Source organism: Corvus moneduloides, chromosome Z (assembly GCF_009650955.1).
Source record: "Corvus moneduloides isolate bCorMon1 chromosome Z, bCorMon1.pri, whole genome shotgun sequence".
In the NCBI taxonomy this organism is placed as follows: Eukaryota; Metazoa; Chordata; class Aves; order Passeriformes; family Corvidae; genus Corvus; species Corvus moneduloides.
This window is the reverse complement of record NC_045511.1, coordinates 29,678,090-29,701,541: the sequence shown is the minus strand read 5'-3', so window position 1 is coordinate 29,701,541 and position 23,452 is coordinate 29,678,090. Positions and strand designations below refer to the sequence as shown.

The following is a 23,452-nucleotide window of genomic DNA, read 5'->3' as shown; positions in this document are numbered from 1 at the left end:
AGGGCTAGACACACCTGTGAACCTGCCCCATCAGAAGGAAGGTGAGCTTGAAGCCAACAGGGCACCATCACTTCACGTGCTACTCCTGCACATGTCCTGCATGCCCATAGATAATAAAAAAGGCCAGGCCACCCACTGAAGGATGGCTGAGAACAGCGGCAACTCCAGATGTGCAGGAGCTAGTCCCCTCGCCAAAAATCCTTCCAGGGGCCCAGCCCTACTACCTAGCTTACAGGGGCGGGAACAGGAGCACAACACTTACTTTATCTTTCACGGCAGAGTGGGCAGCAATCGTGGGCTGCTTGGAGCCCTTGTTGAGCTTCTTGCCCGCGCCGTCGCTGCCTCCACCGCCGCTCTCCACCTTGATCAGCCGGTGCTTGGGGGAGATGTACTTCACGTCGGGTGGCGTCGCCGGGCGGCGCTCGCTGTGGCTGCGGAAGAGGTGCGGGGAGCCGGTGGTGGGAGGCGTGGCGCAGCACGACGAGGAGGAGGAGGAGGAGGACGCCTTGAGGGCTGCCTCACCCAGGTCCTCGGGCGCCGAGTAGTCCGGGCGGCACATGGCGCGCAGCTTGCGCAGGGACGAGCCGGGCCCGCTGTAGGGGTCTTCGAAGTCGCGGTCCTTCTGGGCGCGGTAGGCGCGGAGCAGGTCGCTGGTGTCGTCGCGCAGGCGGCGGCGCGAAAAGCCGGGCGAGGTGTGGTGGTGGAGGTGGAGGTGCGGCGGCCCCTCGGGGCGGGGCGCGCTGCCGGCACCGTTGCGCTTCTCCCGGTAGTCGGGCCGCGGGGGCTGCGGAGGGCTCTTGGTCTTGCTATTGCCCAGGCTGAAGTACTTGTTCAGCCATTTGGCCATCGTCTCTCCCGGTCGCGGCCTCAGCACCGCTGCGCGCTGCCCCAGGCGCCCCGCGCCCCAGCCCCGCTCGCCGCCCGCATGGAGGAGCGGGGCGGCGGGGCGGGCCGGGCGCCCCGCTCCGCGCACTCGCCGCTCTCCCTCCGCCAGCGGCTGGAAAGGCCCCGCCGAGCCCCCCGGCTTCCCCGGCGGGAGGGAACCGCTCCCGGCCCGAGCCAGGCGCTCGCCGTAGCTCCGCGCCCGCCCCCGCGGCTCCGGGTCTGCCGCGACCTCAGCCCCGCTGCTCCGCGCTGGCAGCGCAGCCCAGCCTGACCTCAGCACGCACCGGAGAGGCGGGGGACGCATCTGCATGCGGGACCCGCCCACCGCCGCGGCCGGGCGGGGCCGCGCCAGGTGCTGGCGGGGCGGTGCGGAGGGGCCCGCCCTGCGCGGGGCGGTGTCGGTGTCGGTGCAGTCGCGGTTCGCGTTCCGGCGTGGCGGGATCTGCCGGGGCTTCCCCGCTGCGCCCTCGAACGGGCGGGGGAGCAGAGCTGCCTCCGTGAGGAGGCCGGAGGTGCCTTTCCGTTCCTTTCCTAGGTGTCCCCGCCTGTCGTCTGGAGTGGCCCGGATACCTGCAGCCACTACCTGCACAGTTTGATCTCTGAATTCTCTGCTGCCGCTACATGTGTGTCCCCCTTCCCATCCGTGGTGGGGTCGGAGGGTTCCAGCTGGCGCCTAAAAAAGGAAGCAAACCCTGTTTTTGGCTAGGGCTGATGGTACACAAAGCGGGTGTTGCATATTTTTTGGTAGGTACATTTCCCATTCGTGTTCCTAGGTAAGGGCTACAGTAAATCAAATGCAGAGGTGATACTTGTGTGAATCATGCTGCTCAGTTTGTGTGTTGCCAGAAGGATTTGTCATCTGGGCCACCACAGATGCAAACACTTAGTATTGCTCTTTTAATCTTTCTCCATCTGCCCTAAGGTAAACATATACTACAGCAGGTTTTCCCAAGTTCTGCCTGCCCAGCTGTGGTAGTCTCACCTGTATCTTTAGTTCTCATCCCAGTGTTGATTTGGTCTGGTCTTAGGGAATGCTGGAGGCATTGAATGGATGTTCAAGTGGGGATAGGAATACCTGCAGGCTGATGTCTCCAGGCCCATCTCTGGCATCTGCCACAATGAAAAATTAAGCAAACAGAAGAACTACACAGGTGATAGCTTTACCTGCGGTGCTTCAGTTGTGCATTCTGATCTATGACAGGAGAGGTTTGTTGCAGCTTTGTTCTGTCTACACTCCATAGTGGAATGCAGTTTCAAATGAAGAGTTAGAGAATGCCTCACAATTGCATTTTCAGGAGTCTTCCACTAATCAGAATTCAGACCTATCAATAAAAGCAATAAAAAGTTTTTCATTCCCCCAGTGCAAATCTGTGACAGAGTTTTCCAGAGCTATACCTTCATGTGAAGCACCATTTCTCCATTGCTTAATCAAGTCCATCAATGCAGAGAGATGAGCAAGAAGGGGACCCCTTTTCATACAGTTCAAAAATCTGCACAAGAACATCACAGTTTTGCTAGGAGCTGTGGACATGTTCCTAATATGATGTGCTGGTTTTGGATGGGGTACAATTAATTTTGTTCACAATAGCTATTATGGGGCTGTGTTTTGGATTTGTGATGAAAACAGCATTATTAATACAAGAATTTTTTTTGTTACTGATGAGCAATGCTTACACAGAGCCAAGGCCTTGTCTTCTCACACCACCCCAGAGGCAAGCAGACCGGCGGTGCACAAAAGCTTGGGATGGGACAAGCCAGGACAGCTGACCTCAACCAACCGGACGGATATTTCATATCATATGGTGTCATGCTCAGCATATAAAAGGGGGGGGGGGGGAGGAGAAGAGGGAAGGGGGGTATGCTCAGAGTGCTATCGTCTGTCTTCCCTAACATGTTTTCTGCACAGAAGGGTGGCCCAAAATTAGACTTGAGATGCAACCCTTTTTTGAAGATGAGAAAGGCAATGTCATGCAGTGTTTGGAGAGGGTGCGAAGATGTCAGGGGCTAGTCATGTTTTGCACAGTTGTTTTTAATCATTTGGGAGTTGGAGCCCTTTTAACCTTTTTATAATCAGAACAGTGGGAGGGAAGAGAAGAGGAATCCTTTACCTATTTACCATTACAAGTCATCTGTGTATTCCTGTTGCATTTTGGCAAACATCTATATAGCTCCCTGTTGGCATTGTTGAAGCCCAATGTCAGACACATACCTGTACTGTATTTACACACCCACCTCCAGTCATTAATTATGAGGACAAAATGGACTCATTTATACTAATGAGTTAATTATCTTTATGAAATAAAGAGGGACTGGATTTACATATGTTTTATCTAGTTTAATGGACCTTTTTAACCTTCCTCTTTGCTGCATAGTCTCTATAAGAAGCCTCATTCTCTCTGACTTTGGGCACTATCGTTGCAGCTTGCTCAGTGTAAGCATGTCTGTATGTTTTAGTGAGCTCCTGAGAACAAACCTCCACGGTGAGCACAGGATTCAGTTGTAATTCCTTCCTGCAGCATTTTCATCAGCTTGTGTTGAAAGGAGGATTGCATGCTCCCTATACTGTCGTCAGCAAATGAAAACATTTTTCTTCTTACATCCATAGTGCTGGTCTCCTGTTTCTGCTCAGCATATTTATTCTGTCTGACTATCATTTTTTTCTTAGAGCAACTTCTCAGCCTGATCCTGAGTAGTGTCCTATTCTTGACTGGCTAGTACCTGGGTCTCTTAGGGGGTTGCAAGACTCCCAGTAGTTGCTGATTCAGGAATGGTGTATTCTAGGCCCTTTGTATGAGAGAAAATTTTTGCCTTGAAGCAAGATGAGTCTCAATTTCTTTAAAACTCATAGGATCTCATTACCCAGAAGTCTAGCAGCTCCCTAATTCCTGTTCTGCCAGTCATGGGAGAGGCAAGAAAGCCCCAGGAGAGCTCCAAACTCAGCCTGATACTGTCCCTTGTGGCTCAGTCAGGAACCACGTTCTCTTCTCTGCACTGACAGGCAGCTTGTGAGGTGACAAGTGAGCAAAAGCACATCGATGCAGGGCAGCTTCCCTAATACTTCAGAATTTCTCTTACGTTGCCTCCCAGCAGCGTGAGAGGATAGGAACTATGGGTCTACTGGATAACCCTAGGAAAACCCAAACCTGGATAAATACCTACGAAGGAGGACAGAATAATCTGCAAGACAGGCATAGCAGAGAAGTAAAACCAAGGATTCCATGTCTAATCTCAGAGGTTGTTCCAATCTAAGTATGCAAGGCCCACAACACTTTTGCATATGCACAAGATGCTTTCCAATCCCCGTCTGCTCATGCAGGGTACATCCGCACCTGCAGGACTCCTAGCCCATGCTCTGACTCATTTTCATATGAATTTTTGGAGGAAACAGGCTTCATCTTTTTCAGAACTTTGACCACATTTTTGAGTTGTGTTTGGCAAGTTTCCAGCATATTTTTTACCAAACATGAGGATAAAGGGGTTATGGTGAAAGTGAACTTTTTCTGTGAAATAACAAATCCTAAAATGTTATGATCTCAATAGAATATCTACTTCTTCTCAGATTTGTGTCTCTTGAAGTAGAAATAATTTACAATTTGTTTCAACTTAGGGAATTAGTAAAAAAGAGGCATTTTGATACAGGCATATCATTTCACACAAGTGACTAATTTGTGCTAAGCATGTGCCCTCCTAATCACATTATTTTAATTAAATAATGAAGTTAAGTAGCATCGACTCTGGAATTTATAAGGTCTTGTTTCCTCTCATACTTCTGATTGCCATGTGTAATAAGAGTTGCAGTACATGCAGTGCATTTCAAACTAAGATAAAGAATAAAAAGTAGCAAGTATCATGCAAAGTACTTTCTGTATTAATAAACACTCAAGCATTGCTGCTAAGTCTATCTTTACTGTTATCTTGCATGAAAACAGGTCCAAAATTTCTAGAATTGATCAACTCTTCACATTGAAATATCCACAAGAAAGATAGAAAGCAGAAAATCCTTCTGCTACTATGGCTTTAGGCTAGGCAAAAAAATATCACATACATTCACCATGTTAGGAACAGCCATCACAAAACAGAGAAATGTTCTCACTCTTGAGGCACTTCTTTCTTGCTGACTAATGTCAGAGAGTTCAGAAAGAGTGTGTAGCATCCATAACACATCTGGATTACTCCTATTTGTGTATGTTGCATCACACAAATCATAACCAGGTAATGATTAGAGATCAGTTTGTTATCCACAGGCTATCCAAATGCCGGATGTTTTCCTTTTTGTGCATATGTATGACTAAATATAGGATTTTTAGAAAGTTCTGATTTTTCTACTTTCCAGGCTGACATCTTCCTGCAATTAGTTTATTCCCAAGTAAGGAGAAATTCTTCTACTGTGAGTGTGTCTTAGTTGTTTAAGTCAAACCAATTTGTCCCATATTCTCATGCTGCAGGAGAAAACCCAATCAGATACTCCTCTTGAATTCTACTTTTGTGATGATCTCTTTGCCTCCAAGAACAAGTTCACATTCAATCATCTTTAGTTTTCTTAAATCACATGGGCTGTTCAAAGTCAGATTTTGAAGAGTTTTGTCACCTACAGATATCCTGCAGAATCTTCACAAGCAGCTTCATAAAGCCAGCTGGATTTAGAGTATAGGGTGCTTGTAGATGTTCCACTTGTCATTTTCTTGCATCTTTAGGTGCCTCTCTGGAAAGCTCTGGCTCAAGTGACCACTATGATCTGGGTCACAGATTTGCTTCGAGCACAGGCAGCCTGGAGTCATTGGAATTGTGTCCTTCAATCCCAGCTACCCTTCAGACAACGACAATTCCTGGCAAAGATATGGCTGTAACAGCACAAGGTTCTCCATGGATTGCAGAATTTGGCTGGGACCTTGAATTAGCCTGAACTCAACTGGATAAATGGGAGCTCTGTCATTTTAGTGCAAGCACTTTTCCTTGTTGGTTTCGTTTTTTTCTTTCTGCAACTTCACATTGCAATGTGCAATTATCTCAGATTTCTGACTTCACTGCTCTGAGTTCCAGTGCAACACAGAACCAAGGTAGTAACAGGACCTCCGGCACAGTCAGAAGTTGAGCACTGGTACAGAGTGGTAATGAGATCTCTCAAGGAAATTGAGGCCTCAGATAGAGAGGGCCCTGAATACACAGGTTTAGACTGGCCCAGCTTTCAGCAAGACAGTGGTCCAGAGATATCTGGAGGTTCTGTTCAGCCTAAAATGAAGCTGATCTCCTATCCATATTCTTTCCAGTTCTTGTGTTCCTATGCTGCATAAGGCAGGACACTGACGAAAACCCTGCACCGGCACAACAGGACAATTTTCCATACAGATATGCCTGATTGCTATCCTACTGAGATGTCACTATTCAACCTTAAACTGAAAACTGTTGTTCTACTTATCAACTGCAACTGTAAGGACAAACTGATTGTTTTGGAGAACCTCAGCAGAATGATGGCACTAGATTGTAGTTATAATTAAAGATTTATTTTTCAAAAACATCATTTTATGATCAGTATATCATTTTATGACCACAGTAGCACAGGAATTTTTTTGTAACTGGTATCAGTGTAGCACAATTTTATAAGTAGCATAGCACCAAATTTAAAATCACATCTTAACTGATGTTTCTTAATCACCTTGACTCTCTGCAGGGTGGTTGGCTTGCAGTATAAATAAAACAATCATAATCAGGATCACAGGAGTGGGGCAGCAGAAACTGTGCAGGGAAAGAACAGACCCCTAGATTCAATAATGAGGGAAATTTTTGATACAGCACAGGAAAAGATGCAAGATCCTGCTGGCAGTGGTACTGCTGCATTGCTTTAGGTCCATTGTTCAGGATGCATAATTTAAAAATCATTACAGTTAAATTCCAGAGCCTTCTGATAACAAAATTTAAAATAATTTATTAAAAATTTCCCCATTCCTGTGAACTTATTTGTTGTTTCTGTGGCCTAAATAGGTTCTTGAATTAGGAAATACCTGTGGTTTAAAGGGTTTCACATCACATTGTTGGAATATGTGGAAGTAGCAATTTGGAGACTCACAAAGAGCTCCCAGATTTGCTGAAAAATTGGAAAAAATTCTCCATTCCTTTTAACTCCTGTTCACATCAGGCTCGGAATACCCAATTACTTTTTCAATACGATAATGAAGAAGAAATAGTACTTTACAGGCATCAACTTGTGTATTTCTTAAGAAAATTATCAGAATAATATCAGAATATCTGGATAATTCCTCTTCATAATTTATTAATGACCAATTTTCACTGATCAGAGATTGAAAATGAACTTTCTTCATAATGAGCTTCTCAGCAGAGCATTAGAACAGAAGCATAGACAGTTCTGCATGCTAAAAAACATTTAACTGCCTTGATCAATTGCAGGGAATTGAGGTATAGCTCAAGTACAGAGACTCCAGGAAATTAACACATGCACCCATAAACATTCCTCTGAAAGGCTGAAGCAGACACTGCAGCACAGTGAGTACAGCCTCAGCAACTGGGCAAGTAATCATACTTCTGAAATACATTAGTGGCAACTACTGGGACAAGAGATAAGAGAAATGTCATAATCTTATTTTCAAATTGGTCAGTATGAAGCAAGAAAGGAAGGTAATATTGAACATGGGCTTCCAACAAGCAATCCATCCAGCTGGTGCAGTAATTGAGTCTGGATTCTATGAAAACATGAAGCATAATTCTGTAATTAAAGGCTAAATCATAACAACTGCAAGTAAGATATTGAATTAAGTTTCTGCATGCAACTTTGACTCTAACATTTCCAAATCTACAGCGCAAACAGAGGATCTATTATGTTATCGGCTGTATTTTAACATTTCGCTAGTTCAAGCAGAACAGTAAATTAATGATGACTCTCAGAAGTCTTGTGCTACCTGATTTTCATGAGGTTTCAGTTATCATAGAAAGAGAAACAGTTCTGCAGTTCAGTTTTTCAGATTGGCCATACATGTACCCTCATACTACTATTGGAAGATGGGCCTGCAGATTTTGCTGTTGATTCCTTGCTCTTTGTGGATCTAATGAAAAAGAACACTATTCCAGATAATCCATGTCAAGTGTTGCTTTATGCCTCTGAGAATCAGCAATAGTTATTTACAACATGTTTGTCTGTCTTGGTGCTCTCCTGTGCAGTAAACAGCTCCTATAATCCTTGTCTGGTTCCCAAGTTCCTGGACTCACAGCTTTCCTGTCAGGTTCTGAATATCCAGCAGGAATATTGCACTGATTGCACTGTGTTGACAAAAAGGACTTGGCCCCTCAACACCTGCCTTGTCCTACAGCAACATTTTATAGGTTGTTTTTCTTCTGTAGCTTGTACAAAAGAGGAGAATGATCTGTAACCAAACCAAATACTAAGGAGTTTCATAATAATCAAGCTCCTACAATGGAAACATACACACAATAGTTACCGAAGCCTGAAATTCTGCTTCTATAGAGGGAAATAGTTTGGTGACTTGTACACTGGCACATGCTGCAAGGCAAAGAAGACAGCTCTGATTCTTTAATAAATTACTCCTATGCCTTGAGTCACTGTCCTCTTCTCTGACATTTCATTACATTGGACTCAATATAAGGTTAATTGCTCCCATTTATCAAGTGTCTGCTGGCTTATAGATGTCCAAACATGGCCATTTTACATAATGAGAGATTTTTCAATTGCCTTGCAAGTAATCCAGAGACAGATTTGCATTTTAGCATGCTTGGAAACCATAAAAGGAGCTTTACACAGAATCAGATTGTTCAAATGCAGTCAAATGGCTGAATCCTCAGTTAGGATAATGTAACTCGCAACAATAATATAGCTCACCCAAATGTCAGGGGTTTTTCTGCACAGATCTATTACAGCCTTTGCACTTGTATTGAGTCTGGCAGAGATGGATTTCATTTTCACACAGCAGCTCTCACGGTGCTGTGCTTTGCATTAGTGGCTGGAAAGGTGTTGACAACACAGCAGTGCCTTGGCTGCTGCCGAGCAGTGCTGGCACAGCACCAGCCTCTCTCTCCAGTTCCACCCCACACAGGCCAGGAGGCTGGGGGTGGGCAGGATCGTGGGAGGGGACACGGCTGGGACAGCCAACCCAAACTCACCAAAGGGGTATTCCACATCACAGGATGTCTGTCCGGGTACAAAACCTAAGGGAAAGGGGGAGGAAGGTGTGGCATTCATTGCTCATGGTGTTTGCCTTTTGGAGCATCTGCTAACATGTATTGAAACCCTGCTTCCCAGGAAGTGGCCAGACATCGCTTGCTGGTGGGAAGTAGAAAATAAAATCTTTCTAGGTTTTTTTTCCCCTTTGCTTGCACATGTGCAACATTCTCTTTTGCTTTATCAAACTGCCTTTATCTCAACCCATGAGAGATTTTTTTCCCATGTTATTTTCTTTCTGCTCCCACCCTGCTGAGGAGAGTCATAGGGAAGATTGGTGGGGTTCTGGGTCCCAAAGTCAATCCACCATATCACTGTCCCCTTGAAGCCCCAAAGTTCACCAAGTTTTTGAAGAATATTCTTAGTTTGAACCACGACGAGAGAAGTGGCTGCTGATTATCCACTGAGGACTTCATAACAGTCCATCTTTGGCAAAGAAACCTTTTTTTTTCTTTTTTTTTGAGAAAAAGTGTTGGTGATCCTTGGTATCTCCCTTTAAAACATTCATTGCAAATTCAAGGGGAGGATTTCTGTCAGCTGGTGTCTGTGATCACTTTTAAGGAATGGTGAAATGCAGTAGCCTTTTAAATATAAAAAAATATTTTTAGGGTGTTGTATATTTTCTCCTGAAACATAAATGATACTTTGGAAGAATTAAGATTAGACTCTCTTCTTCAACAACACGAGAGATTGAATCATTTGAATAGTTAAGGTTGGAAGGAACATTTAAAAGTCATCTAGTTCAACTCACCCCTGGAACACACCTGAGCAGGGACATTCTTCAACTAGATCAAGCTGCTCAGAGCTCTGTCCAACCTGATGACTTCTGAAATGGGCCAAAGCAAAAAAAGCAGGGTTCAGATTTTTGCCAGGAGAAAAAAGGAGGCGAATGGGACTTCATGCTTCTCAATCCCCAGAGAGGTGTTTATTAATTCTTATCTAAGGAGTACAAGCCACTGGAGTGGCCTAGACATAGCACAGAGCTGAGAATGCAGCAAGAAGACAACTTATCAAGATTTCACAGCCTTTTTAAAGGTAAATTACCCAATGAAAACTTAAAACACAAGATATTTTCACTTTTTTACCAATGTCCAACAAGTTCCTAAATCACGTAGACAGGAACTGTGGAATTCTGTATCCAATCATCCCAAACCACTATTGCTGCAAAATATGGAGTTAGTGAAGAAGGAGAAAGAAGCTTTTAACTACAACTTATCCTCCATTTTGAGGTTTTCTACTTTTATCTATTTACTATGCAAATAGACCTAAAACCACTAAATTTTTCACCCTGTGATAATCTCACATAGTATTCTATCACCTAATTCACACCATTGTAGATGCAAATTCTTCCCAGAGGCTAGGTAAATTTTCCCATGGACAAAGGTCAAAAACAGTACTATCCAGGGGGGTAAAACTCTTCAAAACAGGCAGAGAAATATTCTCTGCATTCCAGATTCCCACAAAGCAGTATTTGCAAAAATTTTACTGAGGACTGCATCTCTTTAACTGTCCCAATCCCGTATAAAATATTATGTAGTGGAACAGTAAGCAATGAGTATTAGGTCAGCTATTATAATTTTGCAAAATTCCATCTGTCAGTGCCAACAGTCACCTGTTTTGAAGGCACAGACCTTCCAGAACCAGAGTTATATCTACCTGTTGCTAGCCATGAGACATAATACTTTGTGGAGAGAAGCTGTGAGATAAGAGTGTACATGCACCCTGCATAGCTCTAAAGCAGCAAATAATTTACTTGCTCTTGCTTTCTCAAACAATCAGTCATTCATCTTCTTGAAGTGGGGAGTAGGTGCAAAAGAAACATTTGAAGTTAACTGACAGAGAAACTTTCTCTGCAGGCTGTAAATCTCATGGAGACTAATCTGTGGCACCAGTTCTGACGTTGCTAGATGTCTGCTGGCAAAAAAGCAATAAAGAAGAATAGACTTTGCTACTATTCCCACATGAACAGACATAAGAAATGTGCCATTTGTTGCCCAGAGGAGAAAATGTCACAACTATGGCCATAATGCAGCTGCCTGGAAGAGTAGATCTCAAGTGTATACAGATGCTTCCACACTTGTCAGTTGCCAGTGTGGTGGGTTGATCCTGGCTGGATGCCAGGAGCCCACCCAAGCCACTCTGTTACTTCCCTCCTCAAATGAAAAGGGGAGAGAAAGCAGAACCAAAGGCTCATGAGTCAAGATAAGGACAGGGAGAGAATCACTCACTAATTACCATCAGAGATAAAAGGCTTGAATTGGGGAAATTTGTTTAACTGATTGCCAATCAAACCAGAGTAAGATAATGAAAAATAAACTCAAATTTTAAACACCTTACCCCTATCCTTCCTTCCTTTCTGGGCTTAATTTCACTCCCTATTTTCTCCACCTCCTCCACTTCCTGGAAGCGCAAGAGGATGAAGAATGTAGGCTGAGGTCAGTTCTCCCCATGTCTTCCACTTCCCCCTCCTCACAGGAAGGACTTCTCACACTTGTTCACTGCTCCAGTGTAGGGTACCTCCCAAAGGAGACAGTTCTTCATGAATGTCTCACATGCTGCAGTTCATCATGAACTGTTCCAGTATGGGTCCTTTCCATGGGGTGCAGTCCTTCAGGAACAGATTGCCCCAGCATGGTTCCACCACAGGGTCACAAGCTCTGCCAGCAAACCTGCTCCAGCATGGGCTCCTTTCTCCACAGGGCCTGGAGCCTGCTCCACTGCTGACTTTCCACAGGCTCACAGCCTCCTTCAGGCACATCCACCTGCTCCAGCATGGATCTGCTGTAGTCTAGCACGAGGATGAAACAGCATTGCTAAAGGGAAGGCATGTTCTGCATCCACACTGCACCTTTCTTCTCCTCAACAACTCTTCTACCCACAGGCCACTAGAAAGCTGACTGACCACATGCACAGCAGCACAACAGTAGTGGCTGGGATTATGAATCTGCTTTCTGTCTGTCACAAAGAAGATTTTGAGAGGATTTTAGAGTGTGGCTGGATTGTGGACTACTACAGAGGTTCCTGGCACAGACTTTTCTACTGCTGACATAAGCATCATATGTGCAAGTCTCCGATGACTGAATCCAGCTTTGAGGAATAACTCTTGCCATAAAAATGAACTAGAAAGCATAGATATACTTATTTTTCAAAACTGCAACTTGTAAACTTCTTTAACACATTAACCAATTTGTTTATTATCACTCTTTCACTCATGAAATTACATTCCCTTATGAACTGCCACTGCCTTTTACACTGATTTAATTAAAAAGTTAGTTTTTCAGTAAGTAGATTGGAAATTGTGGAAAATAAGGCCTTTGACTAGGTGGTTTAGTTTTCAAGCAGTTGTAAAAATATGTTACTAGGAAACTAGTGCGAAATATTTGTGTGTGTGTGTTAATTACGATTGGATCAAAACATCATATATTATTATCAAATACTTTTTAGCAATTTCCCTCTTTCCATTAATAATGTTTTTTCTTTCCTGCTTTCCAGTGTGCTGGAAAACTTTTCCAGATTATTTGGAGTACTTGACTGGAAAGAGACTACACAGACATCACATGTGATTCTTTAGGGTTGAACCAAGACCTGCTACCTCAGGTCTGTATCTGTAAACTGCAGCTGCATCTTAGAAGTCATGCATTCTTGTACTTCTCCTCCTAAGTATTCTTTCTATGGCTTGTGGATTTCCTTTAAGGTAAAGTACATAGATTTTAACTGTATTTCAACTCTGCTCATTAGTACACTATGAATTATGTAACAAATGCCTGGCAAAATGATCACAAAAGGCAAAGCAAGTAGAAAATTACTTGTTAGTAAGAAACTTAAAAGAGAAAAGAGAAAAATTAACATCTGCTCATCTAGGCAAGGAAATAACTGGCCTTCTGTTAGACAGTAAACAGAACTTTGCCAGAGTGGTTACAGTACAAAGAAGTGACATTTTGGTTAATATTTAATAACAGCATGTCCTTAGGTATAGTCTTATTCTGTCCCATCTGCTGCTTGTCAGTTGTAATAATGTCAAACAAGGCCACTTCCAATGTAACACATCTCTCTGATTTGCATTTCTTACGCTTGCCATGTAATATAGGAATGCAAATGCCTCCATTGACCTTTCTTATTCTTTGATTCTGCCAGCTGGTAGATTTATATAGTACAGTGTAGCAGTTCTGCTCCTTGGTGAGTGACAAAATCTCCTCAGGTATTTTCTTCTGCCCATGTTCCGGTTTGGCCAAATTTAGAAATATATCCTCTGAGAGAAGGCATAACCACCCCTCCCTCCACCAGGTTCTGGAAAAAATAAATTTTCCTCGAAGGAAAGTGAAGAAGATAAAACTATTTATTTAACAAACACCCGGGAAAGGAAAATAATGTTAAATGGTAAAATCTTTCACTGTGGAGAAAAAACCTGGGAAAGCGTTAGAGTCCTCCCTTTGGTCTCCTCGGAGCTGGGGCTTGGCCCAGGGCCAGGCCCTCTGTGCCCGGTGGAAAGTCCTCCCGATGTGCTCTGAGGTTGAAAGCAGTCCAGTAGAAAAGGGAGAAAATCCGGAATTCCAGAGAAGGAAAAAAGCAAAGTCCAACTCTCAGTCTCTCTCCGGAAAACGAGAAACTGAAAACAACTGGCCAAAAGCTGACTGGAAAACAGCAAGCCGGGTGCTTCCCCGCTCCCCTGCCGCAGCTGGGGGGGAAAAAACCTGCTATCTTTATATGACCTTGAACGAGCTGCAAACTGCTTTGAGAAAGTTTTGCTCAGTTTTTTCCTCTTCCCCCTCTCAGGCTCAGTTTAGAGGCATAGAACGGCATAAAAATTAATTTCTGGGCATAGGCAGCGATATGGGATACACATCATAACGTCACCCCAAGACAGCCCACCATTCTGTTTATGGACCAGAACACTGTTTCTTGCCTTTGTGATCGCATGTACTGCGTGGCTTTAGCTCATGTGTTAATATAAGCTACCCCAGCTCAGCAGTGAGTGCCATAGTTGGCTAACAATTAGCTCGCTCAGGAAGGACAGACTGTCAGAGAGGCAGAGAGATAAACAGCCAGTGAAATCATCTCTGTCCTGTATATTGGGCAGATTTCCAGCTGCTTGAAAAATGCAGCATGTGTGTTCATCCAGCTGATAACTTGAACTGGAATAATTCGCTTCTAAAATGAAAACCTGGCTGCCTTTTGTATTAGTCAAGTGTAAATTAATTGGAGGATTAATAATGAATGAAAATATGACCTCGTTATATATATGTGAAATATTTACATCGCAGATTTAAAATTCTGAGTATTTTCTTTAGTTTTTAATAAAACTCATATTTTTTTCTGAAAAAATTCCACAAAATCATAGACAGTCATCTCACTGCCAGCTATCTTCTGAATGCAAGCACAAACTTTTACAATACTTTACCACTAAGTCAGCATGAGAGAAAAATAGCAAGTACATTGAAATGCATTAAATAAAATCACAGTAAATATTATGTAAAATAAGCATTGATCTTGTGGTTGTGACAGACACACTTGACCCCCAGCCATGCCTTTGACTAAGGAGCAACAGGCCTCATGCCCTGAGGTGAATCTGCATGCTGTTAAGCTCCTGGCTCATGTATAAAGGAGTGAAAATGCCTCAGAAAAATATTTCCAGACATGGCTCCAAAACTCAAAAGTACAAGATAAGTAAAGCACAGAACAAGATGGTACAGCTGAAATGAAGACATCTGTCTTGTCTTTTTTACTGACTAGCAGCCAACTACTTCACTCTGTAAATGTTACCATCAGGATGGGCCCAATTTGAGCTCTCCCTGAACTGCAGCTGAACTGCAGCTGAACTGCACGCCAAGTGACTCCCCTCTTCAGTAGGGATGCCTCATGAGGTTTGAAAGTCCTTGCCTGAGACTAGGATATCCTTTCTTACCCATGGTGGAGAGATCCCTTACATTTGACAGATCCCTGGTAAGTGACGGAAATAATGCTGATTTAATAGTAATGAAACGCTACTAATCCATGTAGCTACTCAGTATTATTACTGGTATTATAAACATTGCATAGGTTAATTCCACTGTGCATAAACCCAACACTAAGACTGGACTTAGCCATCCCTAGGATTCATAAGGAGTTTAGAAAGGAAGGTGGCCTATTCTGTACCTTGTGGCTTAACAAGGGGGTCTCCCTTATTCTTTGTGTCTCTGGTCTCTGTGTGACCTGTTCTTACTCAATTCACTTATATTTTAGTAAAAACATTTTTTTGCTTCCTGATAGATGTTCTACTGTAATACTGTATGCTTCTTGTTCCTTCAGCTCAGCAGTGTTAAAAATGCTGGAGATGACTAGTACCAACAAGCAGCCTGTACTTTGAACTGCTCAGTAAATAGTCCTCAATGGCATTTGTTCTCCCCTGATTTAAGCGATTTGCAGCTCTTTGAACCATCAAAGGAAAAATACACTTGCAAATACAGATTTCTAAAATGATGTCAAATCTCTAAAATCCTGTCAACATGATAGTTCTCTGATTATCACAGATGGTGTTCTCTCCCACGAAACTCTGAGGAAGTTGTAGGTGCTTCTCTTCTCCTTAGATTACCTCTGATGAGCAGTGTAGTGTTATCCAAGTTGCATCAGCCCTCTGGGATAGCCAGATAGCTACTGACATAGCTACTAGCCAGATTTACTACTGAGAACTGCTTTTCAATGAGATTCTAGCTATTTTTTTGGTCCAAAGTCAGGTTTTAATAAATGGTATTTTCTTCTTTTTTTTTCTTTTGCACTTTTTTAAATATCACTTATTCATACATAATGTAGATAGCTGTAAGGACCAAGGAACTGTCTCTACCACAGAGGCAGAGAGAAATAAAATAGAAAATACTGGTGAGTATCTACCGCAACTGTAGAAGAAACTTAAGCATTCGATCCATACATTCTTGTAGGAAATGAACAATGAACTAGATAAAGGCAACAGTTTTAACTTAATTTACAGGGAGATTAATGTAATATAGAGTCATTCCTCTAATAGTAACAAAAAAATTAATTTTTGAAAAATTTTGTTTAACAAGTCACTCTTACTGGATGTCATGGTAAAGAAGTGCTTTTAATTGGAATTATGTTGCTGTACATAAAAGGAAATTAAAAATAAACTCAATTGTGAGAATTACAGCATTCTAATTATTGCTGAAATAGATTCATATTCATCTTCACAGATTTTAATCAGCTTTTTTCCCTGTTAGAACTAATTTTTCTGGGAGAACATTTTACTCTTTTGGGGGGTGAGTTAGAAGATGTTTAGACATATCAACAAACTAAAAGCATAGAATACCACAATTAATCTCATTAAACTTGTGTCTTAGAGTATTGGAGCATGACTGGATGATTAAAGGAAAGAAGATGAGGTAAAGTTTGGATATTTATCTAATCAAGGGTAACCGTTTAGCCCAATGTCTGTGTTAGTTCAGTCTTTATGTAGTATGATAAGAGTTAGTGTCCTCCAAATGTATTGCTACAGGCAATATTTCTTATTACTGTAGTATGTGTAACCCCTCTTAAATTGTACAGAAAGAGATTTAATCTTCTGATAACTGTGTTTGTATTCAGGCTTTATTTTGGAAAACATACATAGCTCACAAAACAAACATGCATATGATCAATAATCACTGTCACACAAGTTTTCTGGAGGCTGAAAAGGTGTGTTTGTTCCTTTGTTTCCTACACTTATTTATTAAGCACTGGAAATGGGCTACTTTTAGAGACCACATACTGGGCCAAAGGATTTAATACCAAATGCAGTTCTTACAATAATAAACTCTTATTAAAATCAAAGTTTATTTCTTATGGAGAAGACTGCCCTAGAAGTCTTTATTCACTATTTTTATCACTATTAAAAAGTTCTGCAAAATTCAGTAAGTGTTCTAGTGCATGATAGGATAACTTATTCTCTTCCTTGATATAAAACCTATCTCAAGAAAGATGTAGTCAAAAGACATGAGCAGAATTTATTATAAATTAGAGTCATAATGGGCATTGCTTTGCAGGAAAACAAACTCACCTTGCTCCTGTGATCTTAAAAATTTTCACAAGTCATTTGGTTAGGAAGATGCAGCCTCTCATGCACAGCCTTAGAAGTCAGGCTCAGGAAAAATCACAACTCACTAGTATAGTTACATATTTTAAAGTCATGATTTACCTTGTCTACTGTATTTGATAGAAAATGGTCTTCTGGTAGAGGTGCTTGACTAAAGCTGACTCAAATTAGGCACTGATTGACATTTCTTTATTTAGTTGTCTGTAAGCCTCTGGAGAACCATGGACTGCGGCTGTAAACCAATGAGATTGTGTCAGATACCATCACTAGGAGCATCAGACAGCTGGTGAAAATTCTCAACAGGCTCAGACCAGCTGCTGAATCCAGGTTAAAAAGGATTGGTATGATGTCTGATATATATGATCAAAGTGAGAAAGGATGTAAGTGTTTCTGTTCTCTGCTGGTGGTCGTGATTTGGATATAGTGTTCATTCAGAAAGAAAATCTCAGGGCAAATAGTCAAACCTGGCGAAGCTGGCAAGAGCAAAGGTATACATGTAAGCTGGCAGGAATCTTGAGAGGTTTTCCCTGTTTCAAAACTGGCCAATATGTTTGGAAAGGGCACCTGCTCTAAAAAAAACAAAGGGCTGTGAACACATTAGTGTTGTCATGATACAATGCTGCAAATATCACCTTTTAAGAGTTAAGTTTAAGAGTAGAAGAGTAGCTATTTTTTCCTATTTCCTTCTATTCCTCTCTTCAAGTTTATTATTATTTTTGCCTTTTACAGTTTTGGTAACAGAAAAAAAATGAATGTGGTACTGCTAAAAGCTTTTGGGTGCAGGCTGAATTGACTCAACTGGAAGGATGTAGGACAGAGAAAATAGATTTGTTAGATATTTATTAAATTTCTTTACAGGTGCTTCCAGAACTTGCTACAGAGAATTAGTCCAGTAGAAATATGATGATGGGTTAGAGGATTTCATTCCACTTTTAGCTCTGTCAATGAGCTGCTATATGACTTTAAATCAAATTATTTCTTCAATTTTTCTCACTCCAAACTCTCTCATCTCCTTCTGCTAAGATTCCACATTTTATTGAAATTTTCTCTTGAAAGCTTTCTTTGCAACAGTGGTCTCAAATGGAGTCTCCTCTCAGTGGTAGTCTGAAAAATTCTCTAGAATAAAGTCAGAAACCTGGGAGAAGAGTGTCCTGGTTTCAGCTAGTTTCCTACATGGCAAGTTCTTAATTCAGTTTCTCCCCTAGCCGAAAGTGTTTATTTACTTTGTTATTTTAGAACTTTCAAAAGAGCTAAGGCACTAATAGGTGAAATAAATGGTGTACAATATTACACTCTGTTTTCCCCCACTCCCATGTTCCCCAGATCAGTGAGCAATATGTAAAAGCACAAAAAGACAGCAGGCTCATTTAAAAACCTATAGCACAACGTTCTAGAGGGAGCTTATTGGTATGTTGCCTTAAAGGCATTTAGCCAACAAAATACACTATACAAACCATTCAAGTTAGTCAGCACCCACAACGATTTGACTCTTACTTCTAAGATTGTTAAAATTATTAAATTGACATTTTGGATGGAAAAAAGTTCATTTATTCCTGAGGAAGCAGACTCCCAGGAAGCATCCAGCTGCCTCATACAATGGAAGGCTAAGACTGTGCAGCTAGGTTTCCAAAGTGACTAAGAATTTTACAAGGCCTGGATGATCAACTTGAAACACACTTTGGCCCAAGCCCTGAATGCTGCACCCCAGTCTGCAATTTCTAGGAGCTGAGAGATTCTGTATCTGACAACTGATCACACTGTTATCTCTAGTTGGTTTTTACGTCATTATATATAGTTCATCTTTCATATTCATTTTGGCTAAATGCATTCCCTCTCTGAGATTTGTTTTAGCCACATCCAGCACAGAAACAGAAGTCCTTTAGATGCTTTGAAAGTTGATCTGCCTTTAGCTTACCTGACATTTCGAGGACTGGGTGGAAAGAGGTGAGAATCAGCTACTCTTCAGTGGCTACATGTGATCACAGTCCCTTTCTTCTCTTGGAGAAGTGCTCTGCCAATAGAAAGTAAAGGTAGGTAACTCGTGTAAACTCTCACAGCTAGTTATTATAGCTAGAAATCATTTGTATGCCCCAGAGAAAGCAAATTGATAACAAAGTGGGGAGCTGCTCCCTGACAGTATCTGATATCTTCCACTTCCTGTAAAGTTCAGGGTCCCAGATGATGAGAAATACTACTGTATACAGTGAGATTTTTCTTTACATTTAAGAAGATGAAAATTGCACAACTAATTGAATTCTGCTAATAGCCCTAATAATCCTCTGTGAAAGAACTCGAAAATATATTACACAATGCCTATACAAATTGGCTTGTTGGGAGCTGTTCTTTCTGCTTGACCACTGCTACTTTGGTCTAGCAATTCTTTCAAAACCAGAGGGCTTGTTATTAGCAATGGCCAGCCATTGCTGTTAGGTAATTTCCCTTAATTTTCTATACTTGCTTTGTTCCATTATATACTCCATATTTTCCTCATGTTAAGTAATTTTGCACAAAATAACTGTAGAGTGATGTGTGAATATGAAGATAATGAATTCAATTTCAGAAGAAAACACTGTCACAGACAGTAGTACACCTGGCTACTCTGAAGTTGTAGAGAGAAGAGATCAAGCATGAGATAAAGTTACAATGGTGTAATGAACTACTGCTGGAATCATTGGGTACACTACAAATGACTGTGTGCAGACACACAGTCTGATGAACAAAATTTATTAAGTGAATCTACTCTGAAGTTAGGTTATTACTCCACTCTGACATTTCTGATTTAATTGCTTTACTGCTGGTGAACTTCTCCTGTTCACTTTCTGCCCAACAAACTACTAATAAATTTTTACTAAATGTGTAATTCAGGACTGAAAGGAATGAAGTTGGAATGACTGCTTATCGGAAAACAGTACCGAGGTTTATGTGAAAATGAATTTAGGAATGTTTCTGAGGAAATTTTCTACCTGCAGAAAAACAAACAAACAAAAAATCCCAAAACAAAACAAAAACCCCTAAAACCTCAAACCAACCAATCAACCAACCAAGCAAAAACCAAAACCAAAACCAAACCAAACAAAAAACAAACAAACAAACAAACGAAATAACAACAAGACAAAGCTTTGTATTGTTCAGTTGCAAGTAGTCAGGACACTTACCTAAGGCTTGGCTGCTCAGATTACAGTTCTAACTTTACCTGACTTAGAGGTGATGAGTGGTCAGGCCAGCAGAATCACACCATCTGTCTCACTAAGGACCTTAGCAACTCATCTGTTAGGGACAGATTTTGACCTTAATACTGTCTCAGCTGTAACACATACTGTGCATAAGACTGCAAGAATTAGTATGTTAACTAGGACACAGCGACCTAAAATCAAGTCCTTGCTATTTTCAAGTTCCCTCCAACATTTCAGGATGTGTAATTGATCTTTACTATATCCCAGTAACACTTTGGCAGATCAGATGACTCTTCAGATTTAGGATGAGCTACTTTCTTGTGTGTATTTTACAGGCATGTGCTAAGCCAGAGAACATGGCTGATCCAAGTTCTACGATTCTCTGTCTCTAGTCATCTTCCTCTCCAGCTTCTGCCCCTAGTGATATGACAGAAAGAAGAACAGAGTGGACAGCCTAATGGGGACAGAACAAGAAATCATTGGTACTTCTATTCAGCACAGGCAAGGATTACCTTCTTCAGGCTGAGTTAAATATCAAATGCTGACATATCCAAAGACACCTGCATTATAGAAGACTACTACGATTGCCAGGTAATTCATTAGATTAATCTCTCTTTAAAACCAACTAGGAATTCCACATCTGATGTAAAAAATCTTTGCCAACTAACATTTTATTAGCAACAGCACATTTCTGGGGAAAAAATGCAGTTTGGCAAGCAATGCTTTTCCAAAACTACTCTGAAAAGCTCTCAACTCATTCTAGGAAGTGCCTGAGCTTTCGTCGAAGATTTTGCTATTTATCACTCTCAGTATTTCCAAGCATAAACATACAAGACATATATCAGTGTACCTGCAAGTTTTAGCAGCTGAAGACATTATTTTTTCTGTAGCTTAAATACATTGTCCGTAAGATGAAATATACCAAGTAACTGGATCTCAAAAGTAGTTAGGCAAGTAGGAATATTTCAATATTATCAGCCACATGACACCTTAAATTTGGTCTAAGAATATTGTACTTCTGGCCTGTGATTCATCAGTTGGCACTTGAAAGGGGGATTTAAAAAAACCTCCATGTGACATCATGTCATCTTGCTGGTATAACCACAAGGGGTTTTTTTAAGGTTTTTTACTTTAATTTTTGCTAGTATCTTTTCACAACTGAACGAAGAAAAAAGTTATTTTCCTTAGTTTGGCACCTGTTTTTTGGTAGGATATTATTTTCTGGTGCTTATAGGAACAGTAACTGAAGCAAAATTAAATAAAGCTAAATATAAACCCTTTCATCATACATAGACAGTTTAGACTTTTCTATGTGCCTTTTTGTCTTTCTAGTTGATTTCTTTTTCACTTGGAAGTGAAAGTAAGAAGCTAAGCATCTGAGTTTGCAAGCCAAGGGGAATCTGGACACAATAAAGTTCCTTTGCCGAAGACTCCAGTGTCTTCTGAGGAATTCAGTCCAAGTGTTTCACGAAGCTCAGGTGTTGCAGTGCGTCATCAAGACCAGTGGGCCAGCTGGCCCAGGGACAAAACAGGTCTGCTGGTGGGACAGCCCCTAAGTCCTGAACCGCCCCCAACGTTGTGGTGACCACAAGGAGCCTTCCCACAATGTTTTATTATGTTAATGTATGCTGTTTCTGTACTCTGGATTGGCCTGTTGGTCCCCACCCCTTTATACCTTGTGTGGTTCCCCTCTAGAAAGTTCTTCTCTCTGGGTTCTCCCAATGGTTTCTGTTCTCCTGCCCACCCCTCCTACTTCCCCATTGGTTGTTTTACCTTTGTTCCACCCTCACTCTGCCTCCTTGCCCTCAAACCATTGGTTCTAATGTTTCCCTGCTACTACCGGCCCCGTATATAAACCTACACCTCCTCCTCTACTTTGTCTTTTGTTCCTGGGCCCTCTATCTGTTGAATTAACTCTTGTTGCTGGAACCCCATACAAAAGACCCTTTTCACCTCTGTTCCACTGATCGCCGCCTTTTGGACGTGTGATTGAGTGGCTGGATCACCAAGGGTGCATGTGCCTGTGCCTGCATTTGGCCTCAGAGCCAAAGCGGCTCCCTCTTTCTGGGGACGCTTTTGGGAAGGTCGTGGCACTTCACCACCTCTGCACACTGCGGCGCTCAGGTGCCACATTAGTGCCATAGAGCTGACTGTCTTGGGGAGGCATATGCTCCGGCTGCTTCCCAGCCCCAGCCTTGCTTGTTTATGATCAGCTCAGATTTCTCTTCAAGTGGGTGTGCCCAGAAACCTTTGCCATAGAAAGAGCTTGTGTGAGGCAATGCTATTATTGGATACCAGCGTCCGTCAGGCACACACTCGTCTCACACAATTTTTAGTTAAATATGGAAGCAACATCTTGTCGGCTGCCTATGGAGATGTTCTTTCTTTTAGTAGCCTTCTCATATTAGTGTGACTGGTTTTGTTTGCAGCTTGTATTCTCATTTGGCAGTTGTACAGCATTATCTATGCTTGAAACATACTGCTGTGAATCAGCACTAAGTGATTCAAGGCAGTTGTTGGATGTTCAGTTGACTACCCCTGACATTGTTATGTGCTGATTATATTGCATATTCCTAGTATTATATTCTCTCATAGAACATTGATGTTTCAAAAGGCATGCTCTGCATTCCAGACAGACGTCCTATCAAGCATCATTCAGTTCTAACAGTGTGTGCATCTCCTGGTGTTCATGATGGTTTTGTAAGATTCCCTCCAGACATGAAAAGTACTTTGAAAGTTTCACTTACAGCATAGTCTTACAAGCCTTCTTTATAGCCTCTACACCTCTCTTCCTTCAAGACACTGATCCTTTTCCAAGGTAGTATTGATGAGTGCTAAACTTCTCAGAACAGCAAGCACAAACAAGCTGCTATACACACAATCCAAGTCACATGAATTCCTCAGGAACAGGACTGCAAGACTCTTGGATGTTATTCACAACCAACTATTTTATTTTCACTAGATCAGCACTTCTAAGACTGTTGAAGTAACTCTAACATTCCTGGCATCACGCTATTTGGTCACTGTTTTTGCTGTGTCACTGAGGATAACTCAGGGTTAGTGTGAAAAGTTCAAAGTTGTAGGGTTCAAGTGAGCTGTTCTCCATATCCCATTCTTAGGTTACTAAACAGTGGCTTAGGTTTTCTGCAT

The 23,452-nt window shown here is 41.9% G+C and overlaps 1 protein-coding gene and 1 long non-coding RNA gene across 4 annotated transcripts in view; one reads left to right on the top strand and one right to left on the bottom strand.

Moving 5' to 3' along the window:
* SHB (SH2 domain containing adaptor protein B) overlaps positions 1-1,200 on the bottom strand; it is an 80,784-nt gene extending 79,584 nt beyond the window's left edge. For 2 of the 3 annotated variants that reach the window (XR_004237575.1, XM_032096575.1), the window contains exon 1: positions 263-1,200. Coding sequence is in view for 2 of the 3 variants with exons in the window: in XM_032096575.1 (XP_031952466.1) it covers positions 263-1,195 (933 nt within the window). In the remaining variant the exon portion in view is untranslated. The remainder of the gene's footprint in view (positions 1-262) is intronic. The other variant, XM_032096574.1, reaches the window with a different exon arrangement.
* Positions 1,201-18,492: 17,292 nt separating this feature from the next.
* LOC116438581 lies at positions 18,493-21,732 on the top strand. The gene is made up of 3 exons (XR_004237827.1): positions 18,493-19,159; positions 20,638-20,893; positions 21,635-21,732. It is a non-coding gene; the product is annotated as an uncharacterized LOC116438581 (long non-coding RNA).
* Positions 21,733-23,452: the final 1,720 nt, after the last annotated feature.